Source organism: Haliotis cracherodii, unplaced genomic scaffold (genome assembly GCF_022045235.1).
Source record: "Haliotis cracherodii isolate W230 unplaced genomic scaffold, xgHalCrac1.p SCAF_3, whole genome shotgun sequence".
NCBI classification, from domain to species: domain Eukaryota; kingdom Metazoa; phylum Mollusca; class Gastropoda; order Lepetellida; family Haliotidae; genus Haliotis; species Haliotis cracherodii.
This window is the reverse complement of record NW_027266286.1, coordinates 2,132,799-2,146,218: the sequence shown is the minus strand read 5'-3', so window position 1 is coordinate 2,146,218 and position 13,420 is coordinate 2,132,799. Positions and strand designations below refer to the sequence as shown.

General features: G+C 47.9%; 2 protein-coding genes across 2 annotated transcripts in view; both read right to left on the bottom strand.

Moving 5' to 3' along the window:
• Positions 1-11,531, bottom strand: part of LOC139474127 (excitatory amino acid transporter 4-like) — a 49,108-nt gene extending 37,577 nt beyond the window's left edge. Inside the window, exons 1-2 of the mRNA XM_071257003.1 lie at positions 11,409-11,531; positions 9,905-10,023 (exon numbers count right to left, since the gene is read on the bottom strand). Coding sequence (XP_071113104.1) covers positions 9,905-10,023; positions 11,409-11,531 — 242 coding nt within the window. The remainder of the gene's footprint in view (positions 1-9,904; positions 10,024-11,408) is intronic.
• Positions 3,783-4,513, bottom strand: LOC139475797 (uncharacterized). Its single transcript, XM_071258999.1, has 2 exons — positions 3,943-4,513; positions 3,783-3,845 (listed from the first exon to the last, which is right to left on the bottom strand). Exons 1-2 carry the CDS (start codon positions 4,511-4,513, stop codon positions 3,790-3,792), a joined length of 627 nt encoding a protein of 208 aa, XP_071115100.1. The 3' UTR covers positions 3,783-3,789.
• Positions 11,532-13,420: the final 1,889 nt, after the last annotated feature.

Here is a 13,420-nt window from a genome sequence, read left to right as displayed (position 1 = left end):
AAAGTAGAAACTAATGAATGTGATTATAAAAAAATGCTTAGGGGCCAGTCTTTGAATTGGTCTAGTCCCCCGGGAGCTTCAGAGCGGAACACATACGGGGACGATATATGGACAATAATGTGACACAGATATCGTGGCGGATGGTACATGGACGAATATGGGGATGACAAACCAGTGGTTGAAAGCAAGAACAACTATAAACACTTGTCGGGTACAATTAACCAAAATGCATTCAGTCACATAATGTAACAACCCACGTGTTGTCACCTCATGGTATTATAAGCCTATTCCGGTCAGGAATTCCCACGGAGTCGAAACTGAAAGCACGGTGGAATATGCTACACTGCACCAGTTTTGGGGGCCGTTCATCAAAGAGATCGTAGAGTTACCACAGTTGCAGTGCTACGTTAAAGTTTTGGAGTTACGACCAATGAGGCACTAAGATCGCTTTGTGAAGCCGGGCGCTCGAATGAGTGAGTGAGTGATGATGAAGTTACAACGCTTTAATAACATGTCGCGGATAGCATGCGTGTGTGTGTGAGTTAGGTTTAACGCCGCTTTAAACAGTATTCCAGTTTTATCCCGCGATATGCCAAGGAGAGGCACGGGCCACCGAGCCGTGGATGCCCGTGCCTATAATAAAGACACAAGATGAGATTGGGTTAAATGGCCGAGGGTGTGCAGGTACTAGTGGGCTACTTAGCTGCTAATTGTGTATACCAAAATGCTACCGTTGCCATGGCCACGCGCGTGGCCAACGGCGATTGCAGCTAGCGTTGCTGGCCTGAGACTGCTACCGCTGTCCGGCCCCCACGGTAGCATATTTAAACGCTACCATTGCTTGGCAACTCCCACGCTGCTGGCCTAAGTCAGACTACCGCTGCCCGGCCCCAGGTAGCCGGCCAAAGCAGATCCCACTGCCTGGCCCCATTAGCAAAACCATTGTGCGGCTCCCGCCGCGGACCCAACTGTCAGCTACCGCTTGACAAGACGACTTCCGCCGCCGGGCCCATATACGTGACAATTGTTTGCCCCAACGTATGTTATTTTACGATTCCCCGGCTGAAAAGTCGGGAAAGACAAGGTTCCCACTGAGAAGCAGGTAACCCCGGAAAGGTTCCCGCTGAAAAGCAGGTAGCCTTAAGCACGAGTATTAATTTGGAAGCAAGTTAATTTGTTACTAGCAGTGTAGCCCTAAAGAACCCCGCCACAAAGCACCAGAGTGTTACCCCACACCCACGGCTACGCGATACGTGGAGATAGCATTGTTGCCCGGCTTGCCTATGTACTGAAAGGAAACACTAACCTGTGGAGATAATATCCTTTCTGGCGCAAAACAAGCGCCAGGGCATGCAACAAATTGTCCGTAAACACACACAGTCCTTTGTCACTGAGGTGGACGCCCTCCCAGGCGTACCATGTCTTGTCTGATGCCAGGATCTGGGGATCTGGCCAGTTGGCGGTTGATATTCTTCCGCATCCCCTCGATCTTTAGTGGGTCCCTGGCATCGTGCCAGTAGCGCCGTGGCAGCATTGAGGATACGATGATCTTGGTGTCAGGAAGCTGGAGTTGTATCCGAAGGATTGATGCCACCATGTCAAGGTAGAGTTGGCTGCCCTTGACAGAGCACAGGTCGTTGTAGCCCAGGTGAATGATGAGGGCTCTGGGGCTGCGCCGTGTCGCCTTGACCTGTGCATCTAGAATGGTGTCCAGCTCCTTCCACCTCATCCCCCCTCGTGCCAGCCATAGCATCCTCGGTTGGTTCGGACTGGTGCCCTTCAGGAGCGAGTACTGCCGTGCCCTGGCCATGTAGCTGGATCCCACCATCCAAACTGTAAACAATAAGAAGTGTAGTAAGTACCATGAAAGACTATTTGAATTAATTGTGCAACATTGAATTTGTTGGTAAGCGTATGTAAGCATTGTAGCAATCTGATTTCCACCTGCCGTATTGTTGTATGAGGTGTTCGGGCACCCCGTTCATGGCTGCTGATATGGCTGCCCCAATGCGGAAGGAGTGCGAAGAATAGCAGGCCGTGTTTAAGTTGCTGTGTGCTAAGGCCTTTTTTAGGAGTGCCTGGAATTGGTACCTTGTAACGGGGGAATGGTCAAAGTGAACGAATGCATGTTGTGGGCCGGAGGGGCGCGCCTCCAGGTAATGTTTGATGGTGACTACCGGACATAGCAGATTACCTAGTATAGATGACATTGTAACTGTTGTCCCCATTCTGTACTGATCAGACTTTGAGTGTGGTAAATGGATTGAAAGCTGCTGGGGGTAGCCCGAGAAGCTTAAATTCTGGATGGCGCAACCTGTTTTTGAGGGTCCAGTTTGGACCAGTTCGCTAACCCTAAAAAACCAAAGAAGGCTGTGCAGTAGACTGCCTTGAACAGCCTGGCTTCATATGCTGATGAGCATACGTGAGGCAGATTGTTGGTTACTACCTGCAGCAGGTCTGCAGTGATCGGTTTTCTGGTGTCTGGTCGGCCCGCTGATTTGTGTAAGCCTGTTAAAATCTTGCCTACCAGGAAATGGTTTGTACAGTCGGTGAGCCCGTGGAATTTGTGGTGTGAAGACAGCGCTGCAATGTAAGTCTTGACTGTGTTAGGGGAGTGGTGAGTGACCGACAGATAAGCAATAAAGTTTACGACCTGATCCAGCGGGACTGGCCGCACCTCTTGTAACTGGTGTGCGGACCGGAACTGGTGCAAGGCATTGATGCCTGTTTGGTAAGTGGCCCATGTATTAGTAGACAGAGATTGTTGTAGGAGTCTGCCGGCTTCCTGCCTCAGATCAGCCATATGTTGCACAGGATAGGTGTGGGGTTCTGGTCCGCGGCTGGTGCTGCCTCTCGGAAGCGTTTGAGCTGAAACATCGAGACAGCATCGGCAATAGTGTTAGCAGTGGAACATACATACTTTGCCTTAAACATAATATTAAATCGGAGGCACTGCAAGATTAGGCGACGGAGTAGGCTCATCACTCTGGGGGCCTTGGTTGACTGCTTACGACGGCTTGGTTGTCGCAGTGAAAGAGGACCTTTTTGTTTGCGAGTTGCTTGCCCCACATTTGGATGGCTAGTGTGATGGGGAACTGCACCAGGAGCGTCAAGTCCCGTGTAGTTCCATCCGTCACCCACTGGGGTGGCCATGCGCCGTTAAACCATTTGCCCTGCATGTAGGCCCCAAAGCCGGCGCCACCCGCTGCGCCTGAAAACAGCGTGAGGAAATCGCTGTCCACCCATAGTTGGTCCTGAAATACTGAAATTCCGTTATAACTCGTAAGAAATGTTAACCACATTTGTAGGTCTTCCTTGACCCAGCTGGTAATCCTAATGTGGGGAAATGGTTGCTTACCTTTGCTAAGCAGATCGAGTAGCCTGCGGCTGAATGCCCTTGCCATTGGTATAGCCCTGCACATAAAGTTAAGCTTGCCTGTTGACAGGATGTCTTGGATTCCCCTTGTTGCCTCCTTGATCTTGGACTCTGGGATTCTGATCTGCATTGCAATGGTGTCGATCATTTGTGAGTGTACTTACAGTTGACCCTGCTACAGCCAAATTTATTGAAATCCCAGCATACCTGACTGGCGATGTCCCCCTGTACGCGTGTCATTGCGCCCCGTCCGCCTGATTCTGGTTGTCGTACCGGCTGTGTGACCATGTACTTCAGCCACAACTCCCCGTCGATGCTGTCCCAGCGTCGTGAGGGGTCCCTTGACATTCTGTGTCGGAATTGTTGGTCGTAGGTTGACCAGGCATCCCCCCCGAATCGAAATGCCGCCGTTCTTATGGTTTCCATGTAGGACAGCAACCCCTGGGTTGTGCGGACCTCGGAGTGCCTACTAACATATATACACATGAAAATGTGGAAAGCTGAAGTCCAGCTTGCCAGGGACAGGCGCTTTGGTTGCTGCTTTATTGGTTTAAAAATTATCTTACCTGAGGAGTCGTACGCCATGGTAATCGTACCGTCCTCGTGACTTCCCTCGGTGTTTGGTAGTATTGTGCCGAGGTCGACATACTCGCCACGCCAGATTTTTTCCCTCACCTGTTGTTTGACGTGCGCGTCTATTCCATCCGCACGGAAGGATAGGGAATCCCCGTAGCCTGCGATGTGATTGGCTGGCCAAGCCGCGTCACCATCGGCCTCGTTGTGAGCATCGGGGATTCTCCCTATGTTGGGCGAAATGGCGGGAGAACTAAAACCAAGCCTTACCTGTTGGTTTGCGCTAACCGGGCCGGGCGCTGAATATTCCAGTAACTGGAGTATTTTTTCCAGTTGCTCGTTTATCTGGGTAGCCGAGTCGGCAGCCTGCGCTGCATTTACAAGCTGCGCCGATTGCACGTTAATTCTGTTGCCACCTTCGATATTTCCGTAATTGGCAGACTCACCATCAGCTGTTGCCTCCTGTACAATGCGTACTCCCGGGGTTTGTCTTCTGGTTGTCCTGGCCTGCTTGGCTCCCCTCACAAGCTTGTGGTTGATGGCTGCTCTTCTCTTGGGAGGCATCACGAAAGGTCGAGGTGGTGAGTTGGTATTCCACAAGCGTAAAATTGTCCCGAGGGTGAAGTTCGGGAGTAGAACGGAATAAATGCGATACGGCGAGTGCTGAAATAGATGGTATTCAAAGCGTAATCGGCGAAACGGTTGCGATTGTGTAAATGCGATACGGCTAGTGTTGGAATAGATGGTATTGAAAGCTTAATCGGCGAAACGGTCGCGACTAGGTACAAAGGAAACGTACAAATCGAAAGCGATTAGATACAGTGACACACGTGTGTACTTGGAGAAGGGCTGTTCGCGAATGACGGACTAACAAAGGGCGGGATGATGCTTGCGCCGGATTATTCCCCGGGCACGGTGCCGAGTGGTGGCCCGGGGGTGATTGAGTTACGAGGGGTGATTGGGTTACAGACGTAATTAGCCCATGGTTTGGATACGCGCGATAAAGTCATTTAGTAGTTAGTACTAAATGTAAATATCATGGCGTGTCAGCTTAATGTGGGAGGAAAGCCCGAAGTGATGCAGGTCTCAGACATTTAGCACTTCGGTGAAACCAACGAGCACGGGTATGGTGCTGACAAACCTAGAAACATTATTGGGGCGAACCGGGATTTGAACCCGCAATGATTGGTTTCTGGCGTGTCCAGGGGACACAACCATGGACAGTGAATCGCGGCGCCTTAGACGACTGGGTCATCCGTGCCCCCGCGGATAGCATGAATTCAGAAGCAATTTGAAACATCAATGCAGGAATTGAAGTTCATAAATGGAAGAAAACAAGATGCTGGAACAGCTTAATGTTTACTCATTCAACAAATACGCAAATATACACGCTCTGGGAGAGTGATGACTTGGCATTACACCACTGCCACAGGACTCCGGAATGCATTTTGGAAATTCGGAAACATTTCAAAGGTACAAGCATTTGGCAAGTTAATAATATTAAACATATGATAAAAATCGCTTTTTGAAATATATTTTTTGCTTTGTTTTTTGTTTAACACCGTACTCGACAATATTCCAGCTATATGACGGCTTTCTGAAAATAATCGAGTCTGGACAAGACAAGCCAGTGATTGACAGCATGAGCATCGATCCACGCATTTGGGATACGATTACATGCTACAACCAGTTAGTCGCCTCTTACGACAAGCACAGTCGCCGTTTACAGCAAGCTTTGGTTGCTGAAGACCTATTCTACCCCGAGTCTTCACAGGTATCACCCGATATACCGAGCATTAAAACATTATATTGAGATAGGTATCATGGAAAGAATGAACCTCAATTTACCGATTTACAGGTAATACCGCGCACCCTTACTATATAATAAGGACTTACAGCAGCCAGACAACGGGCGGGACGAATTAGACGTCATCAGGAGGCAGGCCGACGGCGGACATGATCATAAACAGCGTTACAAAGCCGCCCCCGGGGATCCCTGCCGAGCCAAGGCTGGTCAAAGTTGTACATAAGCTGAACATGAATAAAGGGTATGATTAAGTAAGATCTGCTTATTGTAATGTAGCTGTACATATGGGCAAGTCCTTGTTTGTTTGTTCTTTAACACCGCACTCAGCAATATTCCAGCTATATGACGGCGGTCTGTAAATAATCGAGTCTGGACCAGACAATCCAGTGATTGACAACATGAGCATCTATCAGCGCAATTGGGATCGATGACATGCATTAACCAAGTCAGCGAGCCTGACCACCCGATCCCGTTAGTCGCCTCTTACGACAAGCATAGTCGCTTTTTACGGCAAGCATGGGTTGCTGAAGACCTATTCTAACCCGGATCTTCACGGGACTTTGGACATGTCGGCCCGTTGGCAGGGGCAGGGATATTACGACCGCGTCACGTTAACGCTGTTTATAAACCTATCACCGTATTACCCTATATTGAACTAGGTTCCTGACAACCTCGGGTAAACAGCTCATCTTCCCAATCCAGGTTTAGAAGCGGTTCTCTCGCAGACCTAGATTTTGAAATGGGTCTCTTCTAAACCTGCTTAGAGGTTGTACTACCTTGGTTTCACAAATTACGTTTTATGAACTTGCCTCTTGATGTGAACACATTTGTGTTCGGTAATTGGTTAAAAGTCACAATTTCTTTTCACATGAAAATTCCATGACGTCAATCGAACCTGCTACCTCACATATCGTGTTAAGTTTTGTAACCCACTGTTGTCCAACGGAGCTAACGAGGCAGGTAAGAGTTGTTCAAATTATCATGTCATGACTCTTGGTTCGTTCATGTTGCACGTGTTTTTTTCTCTCGCACGGTTTTAGCGGATTCCTTTTATACCGCGATACACTGTATTATTTCTCTATAAGGTATGTAGATGTTTTCTTATCTTGTTCTGGTATTTCTTGCATTGAGAACACTGCATTGACGGTTCATTAGTTGGATAAAACACGCCTCCTCGGCGTGAGTGAGTGAGGTTTAATGCCGCTTTTAACAGTATTCCAGTTCTATCACGGCGTGTCAGCTTAATGTGGGAGGAAAGCCCGAAGTGATGCAGGTCTCAGACGTTTACCACGAACACGGGTATGGTGCTGACAACCCTAGATACATAATCGCGGCGAACCGTGATTCGAACCCACATTCATAGGTTTCTGGCGTGACCAAGGGACAGAACTCTGCATAGCGAATCGCTGCGGCTTAGACGAATGGCGGCCAAAAGATGTGATGTTGAAGAAAATGATCTGACAGTATGGGTCTTCTGTATCATTTCTGACAAAAAAACCTATTTGTCCACTTGCACTTTCAAAACACGAACAACAGGTCCCAGCAAAACCGATGAAACATCGTATATAAGGATTATGACTTATGCCTAACAGCGAGTCGTTAACAGATGATAGCTTAACAATCATAACATGCAAAATGAAACAAAATACATGTTTCTATTTCGGTTGGAACACTAGCAACGTTTTCTTGTCAAGGGCCGTTAATTTATATGGAGTGTGGGATGTGGTGTCCCTTTGACTGAAAACAACCCATGAAATATATAGCGTCTAATGGAGCGAGCACCTCGTCGATCATATAGCTGGATGGCATGCTGTACTAAAACTATTTCGTCCATGAATGACTATTCCATCACGAATGATAAATGAAAAAGATTGAAGTTTACACATCTGTGGTGTATAAAAAATATTTAAAATATATGTCGGTTTGGTCTCATGGGACCACTTAACCGTTGAGGGACTTCCTATGTGTGCGTGCGTGCGTGCGTGCGTGCGTGCGTGCGTGTTTCTTTGTTATGATCAGGATTTAGCCAGGAATTCGTCTTCGATTATGCACCATACTACACGTACATATCCCACTTCTTTAATTCAGTCCACTGGGTGGGTGGGGTAGCCTAGTGGTTAAAGCGTTCGCTCGTCACGCCGAAGACCCGGCTTCGATTCCCGACATGGGTAGAATGTGTAAAGCCCATTCTGGTGTCCCCAGCCGTGATATCGGTGGAATATTGCTAAGAGCGTCATAAAACCATACTCACTCACTCACTTACTTAGGATAGGACAATAATGATCTTAAGTTACATTTTAAGCATCATTTGACATTTTTTGTAACTAACTGTTTGTAACTCAGTTAAATACCAGATTATGAAGATGTCGATGACGTTTAGCGGTATCGCATTCAGTTGTGCGATGAAGACGACGATGACGACTTGAAAGATGGCGGTGCCGTCCATGTTGATGGTGACCCCTCTCCGCAGCACAAAGCGGCAGATGGTCCGGTCAATCTTCAAGTTGTCTTCACAGCAGCGGACGGTCACCGGAAGTGTAGCAGCGCTGTTATAAGCAATGTTCATTATGAATATACAATGCCGTTTAGAAAGGTTCAAATGTAAAGTGTGAGTGAGTGAGCTATGTTTAACGCCGCTTTTAACAGTTTTCCAGTTATATACCGACGTGTCAGCTTAATGTGGGAGGAAAGCCCGAAGTGATGCAGGTCTCAGACGTTTACCACTCTCGTGAAACCCACGAGCACCGGTATGGTGCTGACAAACCTAGAAACAATCGGGGCGAACTGGGATTCGAACCCACATTCATAGGTATCTGGCGTGCCTAAGAGACGCAACTCTTCACAGCGAATTGCGGCGCCTTAGACGACTTGACCACCAGTTCCTCTAATGTAAAGAATATAAAGCGATAGACAGGGAGAGAGCCGTTGGAATTGTAATCCTATCCGGGATTCAAACCCGAACTGCCAGAGTGAGGCACCTGATCGCCGGCACACAAAGTCAGCCATCAAACATACAGCCATTTTCGGCCATGGGAGCCGTGCCAAGTTACATTTGTCAGAGGGGTAAACAAAGTACGTGATCTAGACAACCAAACCTTCTAAGTTGAAACCACTGACTTTGAGTGCTCGCGTTTAGGTGCATCACTATAGCAGTGTGGCTTCGAATCCCGAATGGGACTTAACCCCACGCAAGGACTAGAATCTGTACTTTACTAAGAACGTGTTATCCCAACTATAACATTTGTCACATTTGACCACTTTCTGAATGCAAATCAAACCTTGAATTTGTTCCGACTGCAGTGACCAGAGCCTGTAGTATTCCACGAGTGATCCTGTAGGGGTTCCTTCTGATGAGCGCCAAGTAGATGAGGGGAAGGACGATAGCGGAGTGGACAGCGTAGCCGACAAGGTTGGTGACCATGTACATGCCAAGCTGACGACCTGTGGTCAGCAAGTCTTCCACAGCCAGGATCTTGGACATTGTGAGGAACAGGATGCCTATAGGCGAATACCTAGGTAGAGATATTACTCCACTGTGCAAACATGTGCGTTTCAAGTTAGCCATACGAAACATTTACATATAAATGGCTAAAACAAATGAAATATGAAAGAATACATTATAAAATGACCATATTTTACTAATTTAAACATTAATTCAATGATGCTTTGCGTATTTCTTTATACATTACTTCAGAAAATCTTATATTACTTCATTTCATGTTAATGTGTTTATGTTGTCACAGTGTTCTTATTAAGGTCTCTGTGTGTATTTGTTTGTTTGTTTGTTGATTAACGCCGCACTCAGCAATTCCAGCTATATGATGGCTGTCTGCAAATAATCGAGTCTGGATCAGACAATCCAGTGATCGATATTATGAGCATCGATCTACGCAATTGTGATACGATGACATACATCAACCAAGTCAACGAGTCTGACCTCCCGATCCCGTTAGTCGCCTCTTGCATATCATGTGTGATTGAGATTCCATATTGCTTGTTGGCACTGGTTCTCGATCCTGTTGCGGGCATGAACACATTTCTTAAAAAGCATTTGTAGCTTCGTTCTTGCATGTTGTTGTTTTTATCACATATGAGAAGCTATCAGCATTTAGCTAACATATATGACGTAACCTGTATTCCATACGTACCAAATAACAAGCATAACCATTGTCATGGTGATGTCATTGATCGAGGTAAAGAATCTTAGCATCACTTCACCGGCCTTTCCTAGTCTTCCCAAACAGAGCCCGAACACGACACAGTATACCTGTTGAACAGAGTACGAGCAGTCAGCGAGCTGCGAGTGTTCTTTCACGCCGCGGATATATAACTGTACATTATCGAGTATGGGAAAAACAGCGGTTGACAGCATGAGCAACAAGTGAGTGTTGTTTCACGCCGCGGATATATCACTGTGTATAATCGAGTCGGGGGGGGGGGGGGGGGGGGAGGATGGGGGCACAGTGGTTGATAACATGATCAACTATTTGAGACAGAGCGTCAGCCATCTCATCTTAATTGGTTGGTTGTTTAACGTCGCACTAAACAATATTCCAGGTATATGACGGCGGTCTGTAAATAATCGAGTCTGGAACACACAATCCTGTGATTAGTATCATGAGCATCTATGCACGCAATTTCTGAAAAGGTTTTCCGAGATTTCTAAGTTAAAGTGTTTCACAAAGTTGAAAACATGAAAGATAATCATTGTTGATACTAAACAGTGTGATACCAATACCAAATACCTATTTGTGAAAAAAGTCATGATTTTACGTGGCTTCGACCACGTTAAATACATTTTTTTACAGATTTCAGTGGTAGCCCTACAGTCAGATTTGTTTGTTTGTTGTTTAACGCCGCACTCAGCAATATTCTAGTTGTATGACGGCTGACTGTAAACAATTGAGTCTGGACCAAACAATCCAGTGATTGACTTCATGAGCATCGATCCATGCAATAGGTTGGTTGGTTGGTTTGTTGTTTAACGCCGCACTCAGCAATAGTCCAGCTATATGACGGCGGTCTGTAAATAATCGAGTCTGGACCAAACAATACAGTGATTGATATCATGAGCATCAATCCACGCAATTGGGATCGATGCCATGCATCAACCAAGTCAGCGAGCCTGACCACCCGATCTAGTTAGTCGCCTCTTACGACAAGCATAGTCACCTTTTACGGCAAGCATGGGTTGCTGAAGATCTATTGGCCTCAGTAATGTAACATTTGGTACAAATTAGCCATTTAACACTGAGCAATACATTAAATGTCCAGTGAAAAATAACTGTTTGTGTGTTGTTTAACGCCGCACCTAGCAATATTCCAGCTATATGACGGTGGTCTGCAAATAATCGAGTCTGGACCAGACAATCCAGTGATTGATGTGAAGAGCATCGATCCACGTAATTGGGATACGATGACATGCATCAACCAAGTCAGCGAGCCTGACCACCCGATCCCGTTAGTCGCCTCTTACGACAAGCATAGTCGACTTTTACGGCAAGATTGGGTTGTGAAATAACTGAAAATAATTTCACACATACCCAGGACCCAGTAGGCATATTACATATTTGGCAATTGCGTTGATATGAAATGAAACCTGAGTAGATCCAGAAAAGCATCCCTGGGAGAGAGATGGGGAGCTGCTCCAGCCTCCTGTGTGGTGGACTGCATCATGTTTCTCCGTCCCGGTCTGATGGCGAGGACGAGGGTGAGGCCGACAACCAGGGCCACGACGGTGGTGCTGATGTAGTAGGCGAGAGTCACGACACCCATTTTACCAGCTGACTTGCCATCCAGATTTGCGATTCCTTGAACATTAACATCGTAACAAATATGTCCCAGGTCCTTACGCCAACGATTCAAAACACAGGAGTAACAAGCATGAAATACTCTTATAGCCCGCCAATATGGCATGTCCGGTTGTGTGCAATGCCTTAGCTCCTGTGAACTATGTTCACTGGACCTTTTTGTAAATGGCCTAATTGGAGCACTAAAAAAGTTTTTACTTGTGTTGTTTGGCCATCTGCAGTTTATGATAGAATAGGTAAGGGTCTACCCTGTGTCTTCCGTGTGTCTTCCGTGTGTCTTCCGTGTGTCTTCCGTCCGTCTGCCTGCCGTCTGTCTGCCGTGTGCCTTCCGTCTACCTGCCGTGTGCCTGCCGTTTGCCTGCCTTCCGTCTGCCTTCCGTGTGTCTACCGTGTGTCTTCCGTCAGTCTGCCGTCTGTCTGCCGTCTGTCTGCCGTCTGTCTGCCGTGTGTCTTCCGTGTGTCTTCCGTCAGTCTGCCGTGTGTCTGCCGTCTGTCTGCCGTGTGTCTGCCGTGTGTCTGCCGTGTGTCTTCCGTGTGTCTTCCGTGTCTTCCGTGTGTTTACCCTCTGTCTACCGTGTCTACCGTGTGTCTACAGTGTCGTCCGTCTGTCTTCCGTGTGTCTACCGTCTGTCGTCCGTGTGTCTACCGTCTGTCGTCCGTGTGTCTACCGTGTGTGTACCGTGTGTCTTCCGTGTATCCTCCGTGTCCTCCGTGTGTCCACCGTGTGTCCACCGTGTGTCCACCGTGTGTCCTCCGTGTGTCCACCGTGTGTCCTCCGTGTGTCCACCGTCTGTCTTCCGTGTGTCCAACGTCTGTCCACCGTGTGTCGTCCGTGTGTCTACCGTCTGTCGTCCGTGTGTCTACCGTGTGTGTACCGTGTGTCTTCCGTGTGTCCTCCGTGTGTCCTCCGTGTGTCCACCGTCTGTCCACCGTCTGTCTTCCGTGTGTCCAACGTCTGTCCACCGTGTGTCCTCCGTGTGCCTTTCTTGTGTCTTCCTTGTGTTTGCCTTGTGTCTGCCGTGTGTCTGCCGTGTGTCTGCCGTGTGTCTTCCTTGTGTCTTCCTTGTGTCTTCCTTGTGTCTTCCTTGTGTCTGCCGTGTGTCTGCCGTGTGCCTTTCTTGTGTCTTCCTTGTGTCTTCCTTGTGTCTGCCGTGTGTCTGCCGTGTGTCTGCCGTGTGCCTTTCTTGTGTCTGCCGTGTGTCTGCCTTGTGCCTTCCTTGTGTCTGCCGTGTGTCTGCCGTGTGTCTGCCGTGTGTCTGCCGTGTCTGCCGTGTCTGCCGTGTGTCTTCCTTGTGCCTTCCTTGTGTCTTCCTTGTGTCTACCGTGTGTCTACCGTGTGTCTACCGTGTGTCTTTACCCTCTGTCTACCGTGTGTCTACCGTGTGTCGTCCGTCTGTCGTCCGTCTGTCTTCCGTGTGTCTACCGTCTGTCTTCCGTCTGTCTTCCGTCTGTCCACCGTCTGTCCACCGTGTGTCTACAGTGTCTCTGCCGTGTGTCTACCGTGTGTGTACCGTGTGTCTACAATGTGTCTACCGTGTGTCTACCGTGTGTCTACCGTGTGTCTACCGTGTGTCTTCCGTGTGTCTACCGTGTGTCTGCAGTGTGTCTGCAGTGTGTCTGCAGTGTGTCTACCGTCTGTCTGCCGTGTCTACCGTTGTTTGCAACCAGCCCGTCTTATTGCGGGTCGCCGGCCTCAAAGAAATGGTAAATGTCTGCATGAACTGAAATACTGTCCAAAGTAGCGTTACCAAACTCACTCACTCAACCACCCAATTCACTCATTTTACCTTTGATGCACTTATAAATGACCATCAGATGTGGTGGTCGTGCCCCTGCGTCGCCCACTGTAAGATC